This window comes from Camelina sativa, chromosome 14, assembly GCF_030686135.1.
Source record: "Camelina sativa cultivar CO46 ecotype springtype chromosome 14, ASM3068613v1".
Lineage (NCBI taxonomy): Eukaryota > Viridiplantae > Streptophyta > Magnoliopsida > Brassicales > Brassicaceae > Camelina > Camelina sativa.
Window position 1 is genome coordinate 30816067 of NC_141893.1, and position 17788 is coordinate 30833854.

At 39.1% G+C, this 17788-nt stretch overlaps 5 protein-coding genes across 6 annotated transcripts; 3 read left to right on the plus strand and 2 right to left on the minus strand.

Moving 5' to 3' along the window:
• Nucleotides 1-153: 153 nt before the first annotated feature.
• Nucleotides 154-2630, minus strand: LOC104744058 (FT-interacting protein 4). The gene has a single exon (XM_087482948.1). It carries the CDS (start codon nt 2628-2630, stop codon nt 300-302), a length of 2331 nt encoding a protein of 776 aa, XP_087339074.1. The 3' UTR covers nt 154-299.
• LOC104742674 (KH domain-containing protein HEN4) lies at nt 2509-6332 on the plus strand. The gene is made up of 8 exons (XM_010463691.3): nt 2509-4217; nt 4344-4730; nt 4809-5060; nt 5153-5366; nt 5457-5518; nt 5595-5677; nt 5799-5904; nt 5987-6332. The coding sequence occupies exons 1-8, from the start codon at nt 3609-3611 to the stop codon at nt 6122-6124; spliced, it is 1851 nt and encodes a 616-aa protein (XP_010461993.2). The 5' UTR covers nt 2509-3608; the 3' UTR covers nt 6125-6332.
• Nucleotides 6134-10526, minus strand: LOC104742673 (mannosyl-oligosaccharide 1,2-alpha-mannosidase MNS1). Of its 2 annotated transcripts, none has more exons than XM_010463690.3 (14): nt 10159-10526; nt 9853-9900; nt 9420-9578; nt 9055-9167; nt 8854-8919; nt 8524-8698; nt 7918-8007; nt 7639-7763; nt 7483-7548; nt 7278-7386; nt 7097-7195; nt 6931-7011; nt 6669-6839; nt 6134-6558 (listed from the first exon to the last, which is right to left on the minus strand). In XM_010463690.3, exons 1-14 carry the CDS (start codon nt 10315-10317, stop codon nt 6340-6342), a joined length of 1680 nt encoding a protein of 559 aa, XP_010461992.2. In that variant the 5' UTR covers nt 10318-10526; the 3' UTR covers nt 6134-6339. The 2 variants fall into 2 exon arrangements, with proteins under 2 accessions (XP_010461992.2, XP_087339075.1); XM_087482949.1 differs by having other exon boundaries at nt 8841-8919; nt 10159-10298.
• Nucleotides 10183-13439, plus strand: LOC104742675 (GATA transcription factor 28). Its single transcript, XM_010463692.3, has 7 exons — nt 10183-10875; nt 11503-11829; nt 11953-12045; nt 12122-12255; nt 12365-12496; nt 12952-13057; nt 13145-13439. Exons 2-7 carry the CDS (start codon nt 11524-11526, stop codon nt 13235-13237), a joined length of 864 nt encoding a protein of 287 aa, XP_010461994.1. The 5' UTR covers nt 10183-10875; nt 11503-11523; the 3' UTR covers nt 13238-13439.
• Nucleotides 13440-13647: 208 nt separating this feature from the next.
• LOC104742677 (metal tolerance protein C4) lies at nt 13648-17659 on the plus strand. Its single transcript, XM_010463694.3, has 13 exons — nt 13648-14648; nt 14763-14817; nt 15229-15361; nt 15447-15502; nt 15596-15710; nt 15798-15855; nt 15973-16091; nt 16235-16354; nt 16432-16533; nt 16628-16700; nt 16860-16927; nt 17060-17120; nt 17203-17659. Exons 1-13 carry the CDS (start codon nt 14354-14356, stop codon nt 17325-17327), a joined length of 1380 nt encoding a protein of 459 aa, XP_010461996.2. The 5' UTR covers nt 13648-14353; the 3' UTR covers nt 17328-17659.
• Nucleotides 17660-17788: the final 129 nt, after the last annotated feature.

A 17788-nucleotide genomic window follows, 5' to 3' on the forward strand; every position in this document is an offset into this window, starting at 1 on the left:
GCTACAATGTCTCGGTTATGATTTTTAATTGGTTTGGTTCGATTCGGTTTGAGTAGTTTAGGTTTAGAGGGTGGTTTAGTTAAACCGAAATTGATTTGGTTGGGTTCGCATTTGTTCGATCTCTTACTTGTTTTGTTAAGCTAGAAACCCTAGTTTATGCAAAACCAAAACATAAACTTATCTTACAAGGCAACAACAAATATGTCTTAACAGAGATTCTCATAAAATGCGGAACAAATACGAAACCAAATAATTTTTTTTTCTTGAAATGGAGAAATCTTAAGAGAGAGTTAAGGAACTCAGAGCATGCAATCGGTTCTTGCAGGAAGCCTCCTGAAGAAGTTCAGTGGAACTGATGGGAGCCTGTACCTGAGCCTCGGGTGTCTAAGCACATACAAGCCAATGATGAAAGCAACCCACTGAAAGGGAGTCACATACAGAATCACTGCGGCTATCAGACAGAACAGGACGAAGAGAGCAGTGGCACGCGGGTCACGCCAGCTTAGCAACGACTGGAGTCTCTCTCCTTGAGTTGCAAGATCACCAACAACTGTCTGAATCCTACCAGCAATGCTCCTGAGTCTGTCATATCTCATCCTGACGATGTCTGATGGTCGGGAAGTAGGGAAAGTGTCAAACTCCTCATCGAGCTCATCAGGGTGTGCTGAGTCAGCGTGTGAGAGACGTGTGTCCATGTGAGGAGGATGTCTTGGCCTCCAACGATAGTACCAAACTCCAATCAAGAAGAGGTAGAGGAAAATAGTTGGCAAGATGAGCTCCGGATAGATGACAAGGATGATGAACAGAACGTGGATTAGAACCGTTGTTATCGGATTTTTCCATACGCAGATCTGTTCAAACCATTTCCCTACAGCGATGATCCCACTTAAAACTCCCATTATCCTGAAAAAGTTGGCCTTGCTTCTACGCATACTCCACATGTGAGATCCCACATCAAGCATGTACTCAACAACTTCTTTCCTCAAAGGAGGCTCTGCTCGTGTTAGCCTTGTCGACACAATCTGAGTCGCTTGATGCCTTAAGTTATCGAGCTGGCTAACAGTGAGAGGATGGAGGTAGTGCATCTTCGGTAAGAGAGGCAGAGAATACATGTACATCATGTTGAGCAATGAAGAACAAGTAAACCTCACCGCTAAGTGGATCTCTCCCATTTTCTTGACTCCATTAGGATGTAGCACCAAAAGAGGATATGAATGTGTGTAGACTCGATCAGCCTCGAGAGTAGAGAGTCTTATCCTCACCTTCCCAATTCTTGAATCTTTTCCTCCTCCGTTGTTTTTGTCACCACCGTGTAGATGGCAGTTATCGAACACACCAACCGTAACAACTGTACAAGGGTCGAAGACTTCCCAGGTATATTGCTCGTTCCATCTTGGTGTAAAGCTGTCAATGATTGTCCGGGTTCTGATCCACTTCTGCCCATATTTTGCCACACAGTACGCATCCGTGGTCCCCCTACCACCCTCTCTAGCTTTCATAGGCATCAAACCCGTCGCATTCAAGACCCCAAGCTCAAGCACACCGATGTTAGGCTTCCATAGTTGCTTTGCAGTTGGTCTGAGGTCACTACTGTAATGTGTAGACTCATCAAGTACATGGTACCCTCCTTCCAAACAAATCCTCATGTGAATCTTGCTGGCGAATTTGATCTCTTTCTTCTCTCCTCCTTCCATTATAACATGCTTCTCGAGGTTAAACCACCTGCTGTTCACGGGTCTATGGTCAAACCTTTTGTCCAAATACTGCAACGGAACCGCGCATCTCCCCAAGACTTCATCTTTATTCGGTGCAACTCTATCTTCAACACTTAGAATCAAAGGCTCCTCAAACGGCTCAGCTACAACAAACATCAAATCTTCATTCCACATCGGATTAATGCTCCTGCTTTGCGACACTCTAGTCCTGAGTGCCTGATTTCCCATAATCACTTTCACAAACACTTCAGGATACCTACCTTTATCGCTCGGTATCAAATCCTGAGCTTCAATCACATTAACCCTAAGATACCAAAGCTTAGGAGACAGATAAACCTTAGATCTGATGTTAGCCAAAGCATCAGTTCCACTAACCGTTGCAGCATCAGAGTGCCAAGCTTCAGGGAAAGCTTCATCAGCTTGAGTACCAAACCAAACAGCTAACATAAGCTCTCCTTTAACTTTCTGACCTTTCCCATCTTCTAACCTATACCACTGTGGAGCTAAAGGACTATCAGGAGGCACCCTCTTAGGAATCTCATTCAAATCAAACACAACACGACCAATCAAATCATCTTTAACTAGATCTTTATCCTTGACAGTAGCTTCAAGATAAGAAGCTTGAACCCTATCTTTAGAAAAGGCGAAAACTTGGTTCCACTCAGGGTTAGATTTCTTCTCGAAATGCCTAGTGGTTCCTCTGTAGTTGCCAAGCTTAACTTCAACGTAAGGGTCACAACTACCAGTTAAGTCCTTACCAGGTAAATCTTTGGCCTTGACGACACGAGCATAGAGATACTGCATTTGCTCAACGAGGTCATATGTGGTCGTGAGCTTGTCTCCGGTGACTTTGCCTCCACCGAGATGAGGTTTAGTCTCCTTCAAGGAGAAATCTTCAGGAGGTGGTCTCTGCATCTTCGAAACTAGCAAAGTTTTGATTTTTTTTTTTTTGTTTTTTCAAAACCCACTAGATCTAAGTTAGATCTTCAAACAAAACAACATCAACCCCCAGAAAAAATAGAAATCTCAGGATCTGCTTCACACTATAAAACCCTAAAAAAAAAATAGAAAGAAGTAAAAAAAAAAAAAGAAGAACCCTTTTGTTTTTCTTCTTCTTCTTCTTCCTCGTAAAATCAGAAGATAAGCATTGAGAGAAAGAAGGACACTACTGTAGTAGTAGTGAGAGAAAAAGTAAACACATTGAAGTCGAGTGACAGAGAGACAGAGGTTAAAGGTTTTCTTGTCTTCTTCTTCGTTTTGCTTTTTTCTTTTTTCTTTTCAGTTTTCAATTTTTTTTTATAAATTCAAAATGATTTTAATGAGTTGGCAAACAAACCAATAAATGATTTTAAGTACAAAAAAAATAAAAAAATCATGAAAATTTTGACTACACAATGAATTTTTTTTTTTCCTCTCTCTTTTTCCAAGGACGAAATTAAATTATAATTATAACTTTTAATACATTAAACACTCAAGGACAAATCCATCAGCGAATTAAACCGCTTTTTATTTACTATTTATCAAATGCAGTACGCAGCAATACGGTTTAAAGATAATAGAAATAAAACTGTTGTAAACCAACTGTGGACCATTTTTGTATATAAATAAAGTTGGTCCGCAATAGCCTGTTGTCCATTTTATTTTTGGGGCAGACTAAACCGCTGACAAATTTATTCGCACTAACTGTTGTTACCATTCATACCTTATATAATTAAAAAAAATTATTTCAAAACTTCAAAATTAATTTTACAAAAATTTATGTTTGTTTTTTTGGGCAAATATAATTAATTTTTATTTTGTTTTAAACTATATACCAAAATCAGGATAATTTTGAACACTACACTTTGAGTTAAATGGTAAGGTCGAAATGACGCCGTTGTGTTTATTACGCTAATGGAGTTCTCTTCCTCTAAGCGTCCGGCCACGGTACCGGCGGCGGCGACAGAGTCAGTACACTTCCGCCTACTATGTCCCGCCTCAAGAACCGGTGCAATAATCGGAAAAGGCGGCTCTGTGATTCGCCACCTCCAATCAGTAACCGGTTCCAAAATCCGCGTCATCGATGACATACCCGTTCCTTCAGAAGAGCGAGTAGTGTTGATCATCGCACCTAGCGGAAAGAAGAAGGACGACTCGAATGTGTGCGATTCGGATAACCCTAGCTCGGAAGAGCCGAAGCAAGAGAAAGGGAGCGAGTGTGCTGGGACGAGTGGTGGAGTTGACGAGGGAGCGCCGTCTTCGGCGCAGATGGCTTTGCTTAGGGTTTTAGAGAGAATAGTGTTTGGTGACGATGCTGCTTCTGCCGACGGTGTTGAATTGGATAAAGGTGAGAGTGAAGGATTGTGTAGGATGATCGTTAGAAGCAATCAAGTTGATTTCTTGATGATGAGTAAAGGAGGGATGATGGTTCAGAAGTTTGAAGAAGATAGTGGAGCTACTGTTAGGATTTCATCTACTGATCAGATTCCTCCTTGTGCTTTCCCTGGAGATGTTGTGATTCAGGTTAGTCCTTTCCAGTGTTCTTGTATAGTTGTGGCTAATTCAGTATAAGTGCTTTTGGCTGATTTTTCTTTGTGGCAAATTCAATTTAAGTAGTGCTTTTGGCTGATTAATGTTTTTGGTATGAAGATGACTGGAAAGTTCTCGAGTGTAAAGAAGGTGCTTTTGTTGGTTACGAACTGTCTTCAAGAGAGTGGTGCACCTCCAACTTGGGAAGAGAGTCCATTTCCTCAGCCTGGTTATCCGCCTGAGTATCATTCTATGGACTTTCATCCTCAATGGGATCACCCTCCTCCTCCTAATCCAATGCCTGAAGATGTTGGACCTTTTAACAGACCTGTTGTTGAAGAGGAGGTTGCGTTTAGGCTGTTATGCCCCGCTGATAAAGTTGGAAGCTTGATAGGGAAAGGTGGAGCTGTGGTTCGTGGTCTGCAAAACGAAACTGGTGCGTCCATCAAGGTGTCTGATCCAACGCATGATACGGAGGAGCGTATTATTGTGATATCCGCACGAGAGGTATGTTTTATTCGATCCAAAAGAATGGTTTATGTGTATCATTGAATACTTCTGCCTCATCAGTCTGCATTGTTGTAGAACTTGGAGAGAAGGCACTCTCTTGCTCAAGATGGTGTGATGCGTGTGCATAACAGAATCGTTGACATTGGATTTGAGCCTAGTGCTGCAGTTGTTGCTCGGCTTCTTGTACATTCTCCATATATCGGTCGTTTGTTGGGTAAAGGGGGTCATGTAATAAGTGAAATGAGGAGAGCAACTGGTGCCAGCATACGCGTCTTTGCCAAAGATCAAGCTACAAAGTATGAATCTCAACATGATGAGATTGTACAGGTAAATAATAGATATAACATCTATACTCTGATAAGTTTCTCTCGAGTCAGCACTTTTCTTGTAAATTTGACAACAATTTTCTGGTTTGGTAGGTCATTGGCAATGTAAAGACTGTTCAAGATGCTTTGTTCCAAATAACAAGTAGGCTTCGTGAAGCGATGTTTCCTGGAAGACTTCCTTTTCAAGGAATGGGTGGTCCACCTCCGCCGTTCATGGGTCCGTATCCAGAACCGCCTCCTCCATTTGGACCGAGACAGTATCCAGCATCTCCAGATCGTTACCATTCTCCAGTAGGACCATTCCATGGTATTTGATCTATTCCCAACCCATGTTTACCAGTTGATACATGCATCTATCTCAGTTCTTGATTATGTCTAATGGTTACATATGATACAGAAAGACATTGTCATGGTCCTGGATTTGACAGGCCACCTTCCCCAATGTCTTGGACCCCGCAGGTATGTTAAATCAATAGTTTTTATTCCTTGTTTATCTTTCATGTCCTTTTTCTGATTAATATTTCTCAATTGCCAGCCGGTTGTTGATGGCCATCCTGGTGGTATGGTTCCTCCAGATGTAAACCATGGGTTTGCTTTGAGAAATGAACCCATTGGCAGGTAACTTTCATGTCGTCTTCTTTGTTCACTTTAAACTAAATGACTTTGAATGCCAGAAACTTATCGAATGCAAGTTTATCCACTAATTTTATATGATTGCCTTTTGGTTATGGTGTGGCAGTGAGAATCCAGCAGTGACAAGCGCAAATGTGGAGATTGTGGTTCCTCAAGCATACTTAAGCCATGTCTATGGTGAGAACTGCAGTAACCTGAATTACATTAAGCAGGTAAGTTGCCAATAGTATATATGGGCAGACGATCCTTTTGAAAGGCTGCATCTGATTACAGTTTGTAAACCAAAACAAATAGGTATCAGGAGCGAATGTGGTTGTGCATGATCCAAAAGCAGGGGCTACTGAAGGACTGGTTGTTGTCTCAGGTTCATCGGATCAAGCTCACTTTGCTCAGAGCCTTCTTCATGCTTTTATTCTCTGTGGTCAATCTTGAGTGTTCTCATTTGCAAAGTGTTTAAAATCTTAAAATGATAGTCAAGTAAGAAGTCTCCTCTACAAATCCAAAAATCATAGGAAACAGTAAAGTACTACTAATTGCGGCAAAAACTTTGTCCATCTGTTCTTTATCTGTTATCGAAACTGATACAACATTGTGCCTTAACCTTTGTTGAATATATTATCAAATTCCATTTGAGCAGAAACTGTCTACTAGCCCTTAACCTGATGACCAAACCGCCTCTGGCGTAGCGCTATAGTTGGTTTACGCGGATCATTCCGTGCCACAATCTTAAGTGGATGAGCTTCTGTATTGAAAACCCACTCGTCTAATGAAATAACCGATGAAGGCGAAAAGAGAAGATAGAGATACTTAAGAGTCTCAGCTAAGAAGAAGCTTTGCATCTTGTTGTCTTTAGCACCTGAATTGACCTGAAAATGGAGAAGCAAACATAAACAACGATGCAAGTTTCCGAAAGATGGAGATGCCCTTTCGAGGAGGGTTCTGATTGGTTAATGTCAGCCTGGCAGAAGAAACTTACATCTTTCAAGCCTACGTATCCAGATTCTACGCGAGAGTTCTTCTCAAATGCTTCAAATATATTCCATCCCCACTCTTGATATGTCTTGTTCCCAGTTAATCGCCAGAGGTAAAACAGCGACTCAACGGTTTCTGGTCTTAAAATGTTCCAAGATGTTCCAACACTCATGTCCTGTAACAATCACATGCTTGTGTGTTTATGACCAAACCAACCAACTAACTTACAAACACAGATGCGCAAAATAAACCCGTTATTTACCAACCTGGCCTGCAGTAAAGAAATAGTTCTCTCCCGCGAGTTTCGTTGGTGTCGATTGGTAAAAGTTATAACAAGTCCAAGCAAGCTGCAGTAAAATGGGAGGAAACAGCAATAAGCAGATAGCAGAAACTTTTACTAAAGCTCTAAATACATTTGAGATTCTAATGTACCTCTCCTGCGAGTGAAAGAAACTTTTTTTCTTCTTCAGGGCCATAACCTGAAGCTCCTAAAGCCAACATTCCAGGAGCAAAGCATGCCAATTCATCCATCTGAATATAATCGAGAAAGAAACAATGTCATACCCGCGAAGTTCTCAACGTAGAGAAATGATATTTGATAGATAGTATTTACCTTATCGATCAAATTATTTCCGTTCTTCTCACATATATATGTAAATGATGACGGTGTTGATTTCTTGATCAAGCTTAACAGACCTTTCATTGATTTCTCCCACATATCTCTGAATTCATTGCATTGAGAAAAACTTAGTCGTTACCAATTTTGCTGTTATTGGAAGTACTTGTGTATATATATATCAGCATCGAGCTTTACTTACCTATAGGGTTTCACCGCGGATGTTTTGTTCCCTTGCACCCAAACTTTGAGCAAATACTCATAAAAGCTGTAAAACCAAATTATTATTAACTGTCAGTGAGTAAAGTCAGGTCAGAAATCCAATCAACAGACAATGAGATTTGGTGGAAGAAACTACCTATCTCCCATGGCACCAAATGTTGTGGTAGAGTACGATGGATTACCATTATCCGGATTTATATAGATGGGAAGTAAACCATCAGCAGGGAAGTTTTTATTCAGTTCTGTAATAACCTTCTCTACCTGAGAGACACGAGTTAACAAACAAGTCAATCTTGAGCAGCAAATGATTACTTCAGCATTAATACTAATGCAAATAGATTGCCCTCTTTTCACACCCATGCGCTGAACATACTCAAACTTATTATCAACCATGATCTATAAACCACACATGTACCTTCTGCTGATATTTTGGGTCCCCTGTCCTCTGGGAAAGGGCAATAAACTCGAGCTGCTCAGTGCCGGAATCTGCAAGAATACTGTCTCCCTGGTACAGAAAAAAACATGGAACAATAAGCTAAAACTGACAGACTACATGTGTCGATTAAACATATCTAAACCCCATAGCACTTGGTACCCATTCCAAACATGTCGTATGTGAGTGCTAGTGAAAGAAAATATCTTTAGTAAAGAAACTATAGTTACCATCAACTCTAAAAGCAACACCTCTTTAAAGTATAAGCCTCGAACAAGAATTTTAATGGTTGCATAAAGAGAAACAAGAAGATTCTGTTTCTGGTGATTCTAGATCTCAGTTTTAAAATTGGGCTGAAGCATCTTAAAGTGGTCAGAACTTGGTTTTAAGGAGTCCTTGAGAAACATGATCAGAAACCTAATTCAACTAGAGAACAAGAGCACACAGTTGCTGGAGCAAATGGCCATGATCTCTAGAAACGAAAAAAATGTGCATCTAATGTCAGGCTTTAAGAAGATCTACATCCAATGTCTTGTTCTCATGATGACACAATACAACAGACAGGGCAGTCAGTAATCTAGGACTCACCCCTGCCGCCCACGAAGGATTGTGAGCATTTCCGTTTCTCAAGTTGATAATATTGTAAGGTATACCCGTTGGAGTGTTCCATGCAGGCAATAATCTGTCTGCAATATCCTTAGCTTTTTCAAGGAACATTTTGTCCCCGGAGAGATCATACGCACTGAGAAGTCCCCCTACAACTCTGAAAACAAATAAAGAGAAGAACATAAGCAGATGAAATATATCCGTTCCACTTCTACAACTCTTGTCAATCAAGAACCAACTAATAACTGGATATGAACTGACTCTTCCTACGATAAATACACAAAACAACCACAGTAAACCTGTTAAAGCAACCTTATGGTTGTTTCAAACATACTGGCATCATAATCCTTGTCGAAATCCAATGAGCTTGCAACCCAACTGCAATAGAAGACCAGACCAAAATAAGATGGACAAAGATTGGCCCGTAAGAAATTGGAATTTGTTAATGGATGAGAACAGTTATGCGACTTAGAAAAAAGGACGCATAATCATGAAGAGCCTGTAATTACTCACTCTCTGGCTTTTTGAAACTGCTCATCTAGACCCATTATATAGAGTGTATCTAATGAATCTACCATAGTTGCTCCAAGACCACCAAAGCTATCAGTGCCATCTTTTGTCCGCGGCTGACAATAAAAAAGGAAAGAAACAAATATAGCTTCAGACCAACAGAGTTTTTACAGAGTGCAAGCAGAAAATAATATTAGTACTTAACAAAATACTACAGTGTAGTTACTTCAGATAAGTTCATAACAAAAGGCTCCACGATATTGAAGGAGCAGGCATCAAATGTTAAGATCATATTTGATTCGTAGATCCCATAGTCACTAGATAATGTACAGGCAATGGAGAATTTTATTTTGAAACTAATATTTTACCTGAAGCTCATCTTTTCCCCATGCATACTTCTCATATGAGCTCCAGGCATGGATCATTGCCTCTTTAACTTTCTGCCTTCGCTGGATTTCAACTGGATCTTCTGGGGCATTCATCATAGTCTTCAGAGGCTTATTTCCTTCACCTTTAAGCTCTTCTAACTAGCAGAAAATATAGCTAGTTAGCTAAACAGTAGAAAGACGTTACAAACCCCCATAGTCCTCAAGATTCAGTAGGTCTAAGTTACTCAGAGTCCATCTAATACTAAGTAGGCTTCGACATGCATATTTGCAGAAAAGAAGCATACTCTAGTGATGCATACGTATCAAATAAAACAACCGTGCACACGAAGATGGAAGAAAAGGCGGAAACAGAGTCCTGACTTAACCAAAGAAATCCTCGAATTCTAGAGTTAGAGGAAAATTTATATCATACCATCTGCTCCAACCGTAAAACTTCTTCATTTAACTTATAAACTTCAACCTGCAAGACAAAATAAAACTATTAGACAGAGACAGTACAAGACAAGTGAATAATTCAATTAATGCCCCCATTTTTTATAACTTTTGGTCACATAGTTTCTTAATCAGGAATTGCTGAATTAAGCCCACAAAATATTAACCAGACCTCTTTTCTAGCAAATTAAGATACCATCGTTCTTAATCTCACTTATAGACCTTAAAGCTATGAAGGCAATTAAACCATTCCAGGCCTAAACCATAACCTATGAAAAGAACATACCTCATGTTCTCGGGTAAGATTTATACGATCCCAGACAACCATAGAAACAGAGACGAAGATGATGAAAAGCAAAGCCAAACGTCTCGGTCTTCTGAGATAATACCCAGGATTCAAATACTTCCATATCCCATAGCCACTGATCGATCTACTTCTCGCCATCTGATCTCACCCCCACCACTCAACAAAAACAGAGACTAATTGAGAAATCAGTGTCCATGAAACAGAGGAAGACAAAAAGCTCAAAGCTTTCAAATTTCGAAATCCTCTGATCCGAAAGAGTAAGAACAGAGAGATGTACAAGAGATTAGCTTTCTCAGGTAGCCAAAGCTATATAGATCCGATTTTAAGTTGTAGTGTAGAAGGAAGACGAAAAAAGAACGAAACTTTACGAAAGAAAATAGAAAAAAACAAATTATTTATTTTCTCCATCACTTTCCTTTATTTATTCTTTTGATAATAAATTAATAAATCGAGTCTCTTTAGCCCCCTCCCCTTCACCGTTCCGTCTCTCTCTCTCTCACGCTCTCTCCGGTTCTGTATTCGTCTCGCTGGTGTTCTAGTCTTTGGTGTCCCTTCTCCTTTTTGGGTTGTTGTTCATCGCTTCCGAGCTTTTCAATTGATCATCTTCTTCACCGTTTCCGTCGTGTGTATTTGGTTTCTCCTGGAGTCTTTCGACATTCTTCATTATTCTCATCTGGTGTTGCTCCCACGATTTAGGTACCTCATCTGAAGTCTTATTTGGTTTCTCTTATCGTAATGAGTAAGCTGTTTCAATAGTTTTGGATAGCTTTGTTGCAGGAGTTTGCTTTGTCTCTTAGGTTATTTGTTTGGTTGAAATTAAGAGTTAGATTGTGGAATTGGTATGATGTGGTCTGTGTTAGGCTTAAAGAGTAGAAAGCTAGAAACTTTTTGGTTGGATCTGGTTGATGCAATTAGGTTCTGTTGCTTGTTAATTGGAACTTCGTGTCTCTGTTAATGTTCAAAATTAGGTTTTCTGGTTGTTGTTACTTGAGATGATGTCCAAAATCGGATCTTCTCATCTATATGTTTTATTGAAGGTGCTGACCTTCTACTCTGACTTCTTATCAAAGCTACAAGTCCTTTAGATTTCCTCGATTTCTGTATAGTCTTGCTTAGAGATGATTTGTGTAAGTTGCTCTGATAACCAAGGAAGAAAGGTTATAATATGTGAATGATGTATTGCTTAGAGCTGATCTGATTTGGCTGATCCGCCCTTGAATGGTGCTTATTTGCTCTAACCCTTTCTGTATTTGAAACTTAGGTGTTTATATTTGAAATTTCCAGATTCATGTAAATTTGTTTCTCTTTCACTTTTTGAACCAGGTTAATTGATGAATAGCAACCATGGAGGACCTTCATGGAAGCAATGCTCGACTGCACATTGGAGAAGCTCAAGATCCAATGCATGTGCAATATGAACATCATGCTTTGCACCACATCCACAATGGAAGCGGCATGGTTGATAACCATGCTGATGGTGGCAATGCTGGTGGGATGAGTGAGGGAGTGGAAGCAGACATTCCTTCTCACCCGGGAAATATAACAGACAATCGTGGTGAAGTAGTCGACCGTGGTAGTGAACAAGGAGATCAATTGACACTGTCTTTTCAGGGCCAAGTCTACGTTTTTGACAGTGTGTTGCCTGAAAAGGTAGTTCAGTTTTTATTTTCTAGTTATAAATCTATTTGGGCTATAACTGACTAGTTGGTGTGTGTTCTCCACTTAGTGAGTCTAATGAGTGCCTCTCGTTTCTTTTTCAAAAATTTGCTGCAGGTTCAAGCCGTGCTTCTATTATTGGGTGGACGAGAATTACCTCAAGCACCCCCTACAAGCCTAGGATCAGCTCATCAGAACAATAGGGCATTGGTAATAAGACATTTGATACTTTTTTTGGGGCATTAGTTCACTTCCTTCGTGCGTTGCTGACAAAAAAATGATACAGGGTTTACCTGGTACTCCTCAAAGGTTTAGTATTCCACAGCGGTTAGCTTCTTTGGTTAGATTTCGAGAGAAGCGAAAAGGTAGGAATTTTGATAAGAAGATTCGGTATACAGTCCGCAAGGAAGTTGCTTTGAGGTACATTTATGTCTAAATCAACAACTTAGTCTAGTGATAAAACTTTTGAGTTTGCACCCTCGTAATTAAGGTCTGCTCTTTGTTTGCTTTTGCTTTTTCCGGTATACAGGATGCAACGCAATAAAGGACAGTTCACATCTGCTAAGTCGAACAATGATGAAGCTGCATCGGCTGGATCTAGCTGGGGGTCTAATCAAACCTGGGCTATAGAAGGTAGCGAGGCGCAGAATCAAGAGATCTCGTAAGTTGATAAATGCTCTGAATTTAAACTTCAAGTATCTGACTTATTTATTAATCTGAACCAACTTAACATAGAGATTATGAGTTTGCTAAGCATCTTAAGAAGTTGTTTTGCTTCCAGAAACGTTGTAGAGGTACTAGAACTCTGAAATCTATCAATGATCCAAGGCATACGCATTTCGTATGTAATATGTAGGATAGGTATGGCCTATACTAATTTGTAACATTGAAGGACTTGTACAAAGTACAAACAAATTCTTATCTAATGCTCTCCCATGCCTGCAGCAAAATAACTGCTCTGATAGATGATTGCTTAAAACAGGCTGTGATGAACTAATCTTTGAATCCTGCAAATGAGATAGTGACTTTGGAATAGACAGCTATCGTTTAAGTCTTTGTAAATGATAATCAACATATCTGATGTTACTTTCTTTGAATGGTTCTGGAACCTGTCAGATGCCGGCACTGTGGAATCGGCGAGAAGTCAACTCCAATGATGCGGCGTGGACCTGCAGGGCCTAGAACACTTTGCAATGCATGTGGACTTATGTGGGCAAACAAGGCAAGCTGATACTTGCTTCTCAATTCATTCTGCAGCACTTTTGGTTCGATAATTAGTCTGTCTAATTGACGACATTTATAATTTCAGGGTGCCCTTAGGGACTTATCCAAAGGCGCTTCTCCCCAAACACCCCAAAATGTTCCTTTAAATAAGAACGAGATAAGCAAGACAAACTTTTGAGCCTATTGAGGTTACCCGGATTTGAGTAGTCACTTATGTAATCGGCTTATTGTATTGCACTGCGATGATTGCTTATCTTATGATATTGAAATGCTGCATAGGCCGTTGTTGCATTGTTGGTCCATAGACTGTCTGAACTCTGATGTAATGTTGAAGACTCTGTTTTATCTTTATGAGACAACTAACACTATTTAATATCTCACCAAAAGAGTGTCTCCTTAGCTCCCATGTGAAGAGAATCATGTTATATCCTCTTTCAAAGCCTAAGGCTTCTCTAAAGTCAAACTTTTTTAACTGAAATACAAGAAAACAAAAGGCTTGTGATATTATATTAGCCAAAGGAAATCGCCAAAAAAAAAGAAAAAAGGGCGAAAACAAATATGGTTCAGTGCGACTGTGACTGCTCCTTTGTTTTCAAATGGCATAAAAGATTTTTACATAGAATTGGTGAAAGATATTTTTTATTCCATACTTGTTTTTTTAAATAAAAAAATCTCAGAATTATGTCATCTTATCATGAAAATCTAGAATTTTGTTTGTCATAGTTTGATTTTTATTGTAATATATTTTTGACTTTTTCGTCTTTACCAGTTTTATAAGTCTTAAAATAACATTATAATTTTCTTTATTGATTAATTTCTGAACTAAGCTTTGGGAAGAAATGGTACAAAGTAGAAAATTCTTATAATCTTTGTCGACAAAAAAAACATTATAATATCTTCAAGATATTTTGATTTTCTATAATTTTGGTATTAAAATTCACTTTATTTTTTTCATGAAAAATAGGATGTTTTTCCAGAATTAAAAAAAAAAATAAGAAAAATAAAAAAGAAAGATCTTTTTTTGTGTGTGTGCTCGTCTTCCTCAACTACATGGACAACACGCAGAGAAGAGACCTCCTCCGCCGAGCCCTATCACCGTGAAAATACTTTACCACGAACGAACTCAAAAACTGTTTTTTCTTTCTTCTTCACATTTCTCTTTCTTTCCCAATTTACAAAGAATCTCAATACTTCGGGACAAAGCAAAAAGCTTTCTCCTTTTTTGGGAATCTGTTATTTTCCCCGGAGAAAAAAGAAAAACCCAATCTTTGCATGCTCTTATTAAGACTCTGAAATGCAATCAACGCATCGGATTTTGTCTCGCCTCCTTCATTCTCCAGGAAAAGGTTATTACAGCAGAGCAAGAAGTGTCGGCGGCTCACTTCACTTCTTCTCGTTGTTCGACGAGAAGAAGCACGATGGGTTCGTTGTAGATACTCATCGGAGTTTTACTTCTCTTATCCGTTCAAATCCTCATTTAAGAGGCTTTCTCTCCACCAATTGTTCAGACAAAGGTCTTGTTGGTGTGCGATGTTCTGTTTCTCTCGATACGGATACTCCTTTGATTGATTCCTACTCCTCTCACCGGAGTATGTCTTCTCCTTGTCTTCCTTGACCTAAAGTCTTCATTTTTTTTTTTTTGTATTGTTTGGGATTACTTATTAGTTTGGAGAATTTTGTTTATGGGTTTGCTTCGTGTACAGGTTTCTTCACTCGGGCGAAACAAGTGAAGAGAATTGAGATAAGTGATCAACACAGGTAAAGAGACTCATTCATTACTGTTTTCTTGTAATGTGAGTAGTCTACTTCGCTGATCAAGTTGTGTATGTGTGGTTTACAAAGTTTATATTGGCTTCCCCCGTTAGCTAACTACATTTTGTTTACTGGTAATTTGGGTTCCAAAACTGGAAATTTTTATCTGTTATTACATGTATAATCATGAAAATTCATTCTAGTATCTTCTTTTTTGGTTAGTTATCTTCTGTTTTGGGTTCAGTTTCATAGCCTTTGTTGTGCTTTAATAGTTGGTGATGTTCATTGAGTTAGCCAAGGGAGGTCATGAGAAGAGAACTTCTTCCATCTACCTGATGTCCTTCTCTAGTGAAGCCCTCTAGCTATATCTTTATTGGGTGTTAACTCCTGAGTTATGCTTCCGTGAACATTTTGCAGTCAAAGAGCTGTCACTACTGCACTATGGTGCAACTTCCTCGTGTTTTCGCTCAAGTTTGGGGTTTGGTGGACAAGTTCTAGCCATGTCATAATGGCTGAAGTAGTTCACTCCGTCGCTGATTTCGCTAACCAGGTTTGTTGCTGTTATGCTTTTCTGTCCAGTTTTATATATTGACTATTATTGGGTGTAGAAAAACTGATACATATTGATGTTGTAGGCACTTCTTGCTTATGGGCTCAGTAGCTCAAGGCGTGCGCCAGATGCTCTTCATCCGTGAGTCTCTCTAGTAAATCTTGTATACTCTATGACAGAACAGCTTTCTCTTGTTTGAAGAAATCCTTAGACCAAACTTTTTACTTTGCTCAGCTATGGTTACTCAAAAGAAAGATTTGTATGGTCCTTGATATCTGCTGTTGGCATCTTTTGCCTTGGGTCTGGTGCTACCATAGTCAATGGAGTGCAGAACTTGTGGACTTCTTCGGTAATTGGTTCTATATGATCTTTTTGGTTGTTAAATACTCCTCATACATTTTCTTGGTTGCTAATCAATTCTGACAATCTTTCTCAGCCACCTCCGAATATGGAATATGCTGCTTTGGTAATTGGTGGTTCTTTTGTAATTGAAGGTATCAACTTTTCCTGATCTTTCTGCCTCTTTGTTATGTGTACCTTTCTTGAAGTTGGTCTAGCTATGTTTCAAGCCTACATGCTGAATATTGTTTGTTAATCTGTATTTCGTAAAGGTGCTTCGCTTCTTGTTGCGATTCAGTCTGTTAAAAAAGGAGCTGCTCAAGAAGGCATGACCATAAGAGACTATATATGGCGTGGTCATGATCCTACTTCTGTTGCTGTTATGACTGAGGTATTATTACTTTATAGCTTGGACCTGATTTGAACATATATAGAAACAGATTTATGGAATATTGTTGGAGTGAATTATTATAAAACACTGCTAAACTGTATTATGCTCTTATTTTTCCGTTAGTAACTATTGTAAATGCACAGGATGGCGCTGCAGTGGCAGGTTTGGCAATTGCTGCTGCATCTCTTGTTGCTGTTAGGATGACAGGAAATCCTATTTATGATCCTATAGGGTCAATTGTAGTTGGAAATTTACTTGGAATGGTATGTTTGTGCTCTCCTTAATTTGTTCTTTATCACTCTATACTACATATCTAAACCAAAAGTATGAATTCTACTAGGTTGCTATATTTCTCATTCAACGAAACCGACATGCCTTGATTGGAAGAGCAATGGATGATCAAGACATGAGTAAAGTTCTTAAGTTTTTAAGGAATGACACGGTATAAATTCTGCTTATCATAACTTGGAAATCTCATATATAACGACAATGACGCATATAGAGGTGGGCTCAGTATTGAATATTTTGTTGTGTAGGTTGTAGATGCCTTATATGATTGCAAAAGTGAAGTGATTGGTCCTGGATCCTTCAGATTTAAAGCTGAAATAGGTGAGTATTTTGAACTGTTTATTGCTCTCAAAGAACTGGATTGTTTCCCTATACTTGAAAATATGAACGACAGGCAAAATCTTAGCGAGTGAAGATCATTCTATCCGGACTCCTTGAGTGATTACATTGGGCACTGTATTAATTGCTATATTCAAACAGATTTCAACGGGCAGATGGTTGTTCAAAACTATCTGAAGAGAACTGGGCGTGAAGAGTGGGCCAAACTGGTAACTATATTTGCAGCTTTTATCTACTAGTTGTGTCCTTTTAGCTGATGAACAATCTGTTAACTACCATTAGTTAAATACTGTTGTTTAGTTACTTCAAGATTTCTGAATATTGATGGTGTATTTACTCAGTTCCGGGAGGCCGCAAAGAAAGGAGATGATTCTGCAATGCTCAAGATTATGTCAAACTACGGTACGCAAATGTCAAGTTCTACTTCTGGATTTGTCATATTTAATTTCCAAGCTTGAAAAATATACTGAGTAATCTGTTGCAGGTGAGGAAGTTGTCACGGCTTTAGGAAGCGAAGTAGACCGGTTAGAGAAAGAGATCCAAGAGCTTGTCCCTGGAATCCAGCATGTTGACATCGAAGCACACAATCCTACAGACCCATCTTTATGATCTGAAGAAACTCGCTTTATTCAAGGTCGGATTATCGATACATTCTGATGTTCTCCATTCTCTTGGCCTCAAGAAATGGAAGCCACACGTTTGGTTGTGGTAAAAGCATGGCCTCATGAAGATATAGTGTTGCCAGGTGTGTGATTGGGCCAACTTTGCTGATGGCTTCTTCCCTCTTATCTTGTTTTTGGTGTAGAAGACTTGGAAGACACATGAGTGTTGACTTTATCTTCTATGCTCACAAAAAAAAAAAAGCTTGTGGCTTGTAGAAACATTGAGTTGTGATTCAGATCAATATTATTTTATATATACACAAAATTAATGTTTTAGTACTTGGTAGTTAGTGTCCAGACCATTGGTGTATACTGTATAGAGAACTGAATTTGATTACTGCAACATGATCAAAACAATCAATAGTGAATAGTTAGTTAATAGGCAGGGTAGTAAAAATTAGTTAGCAT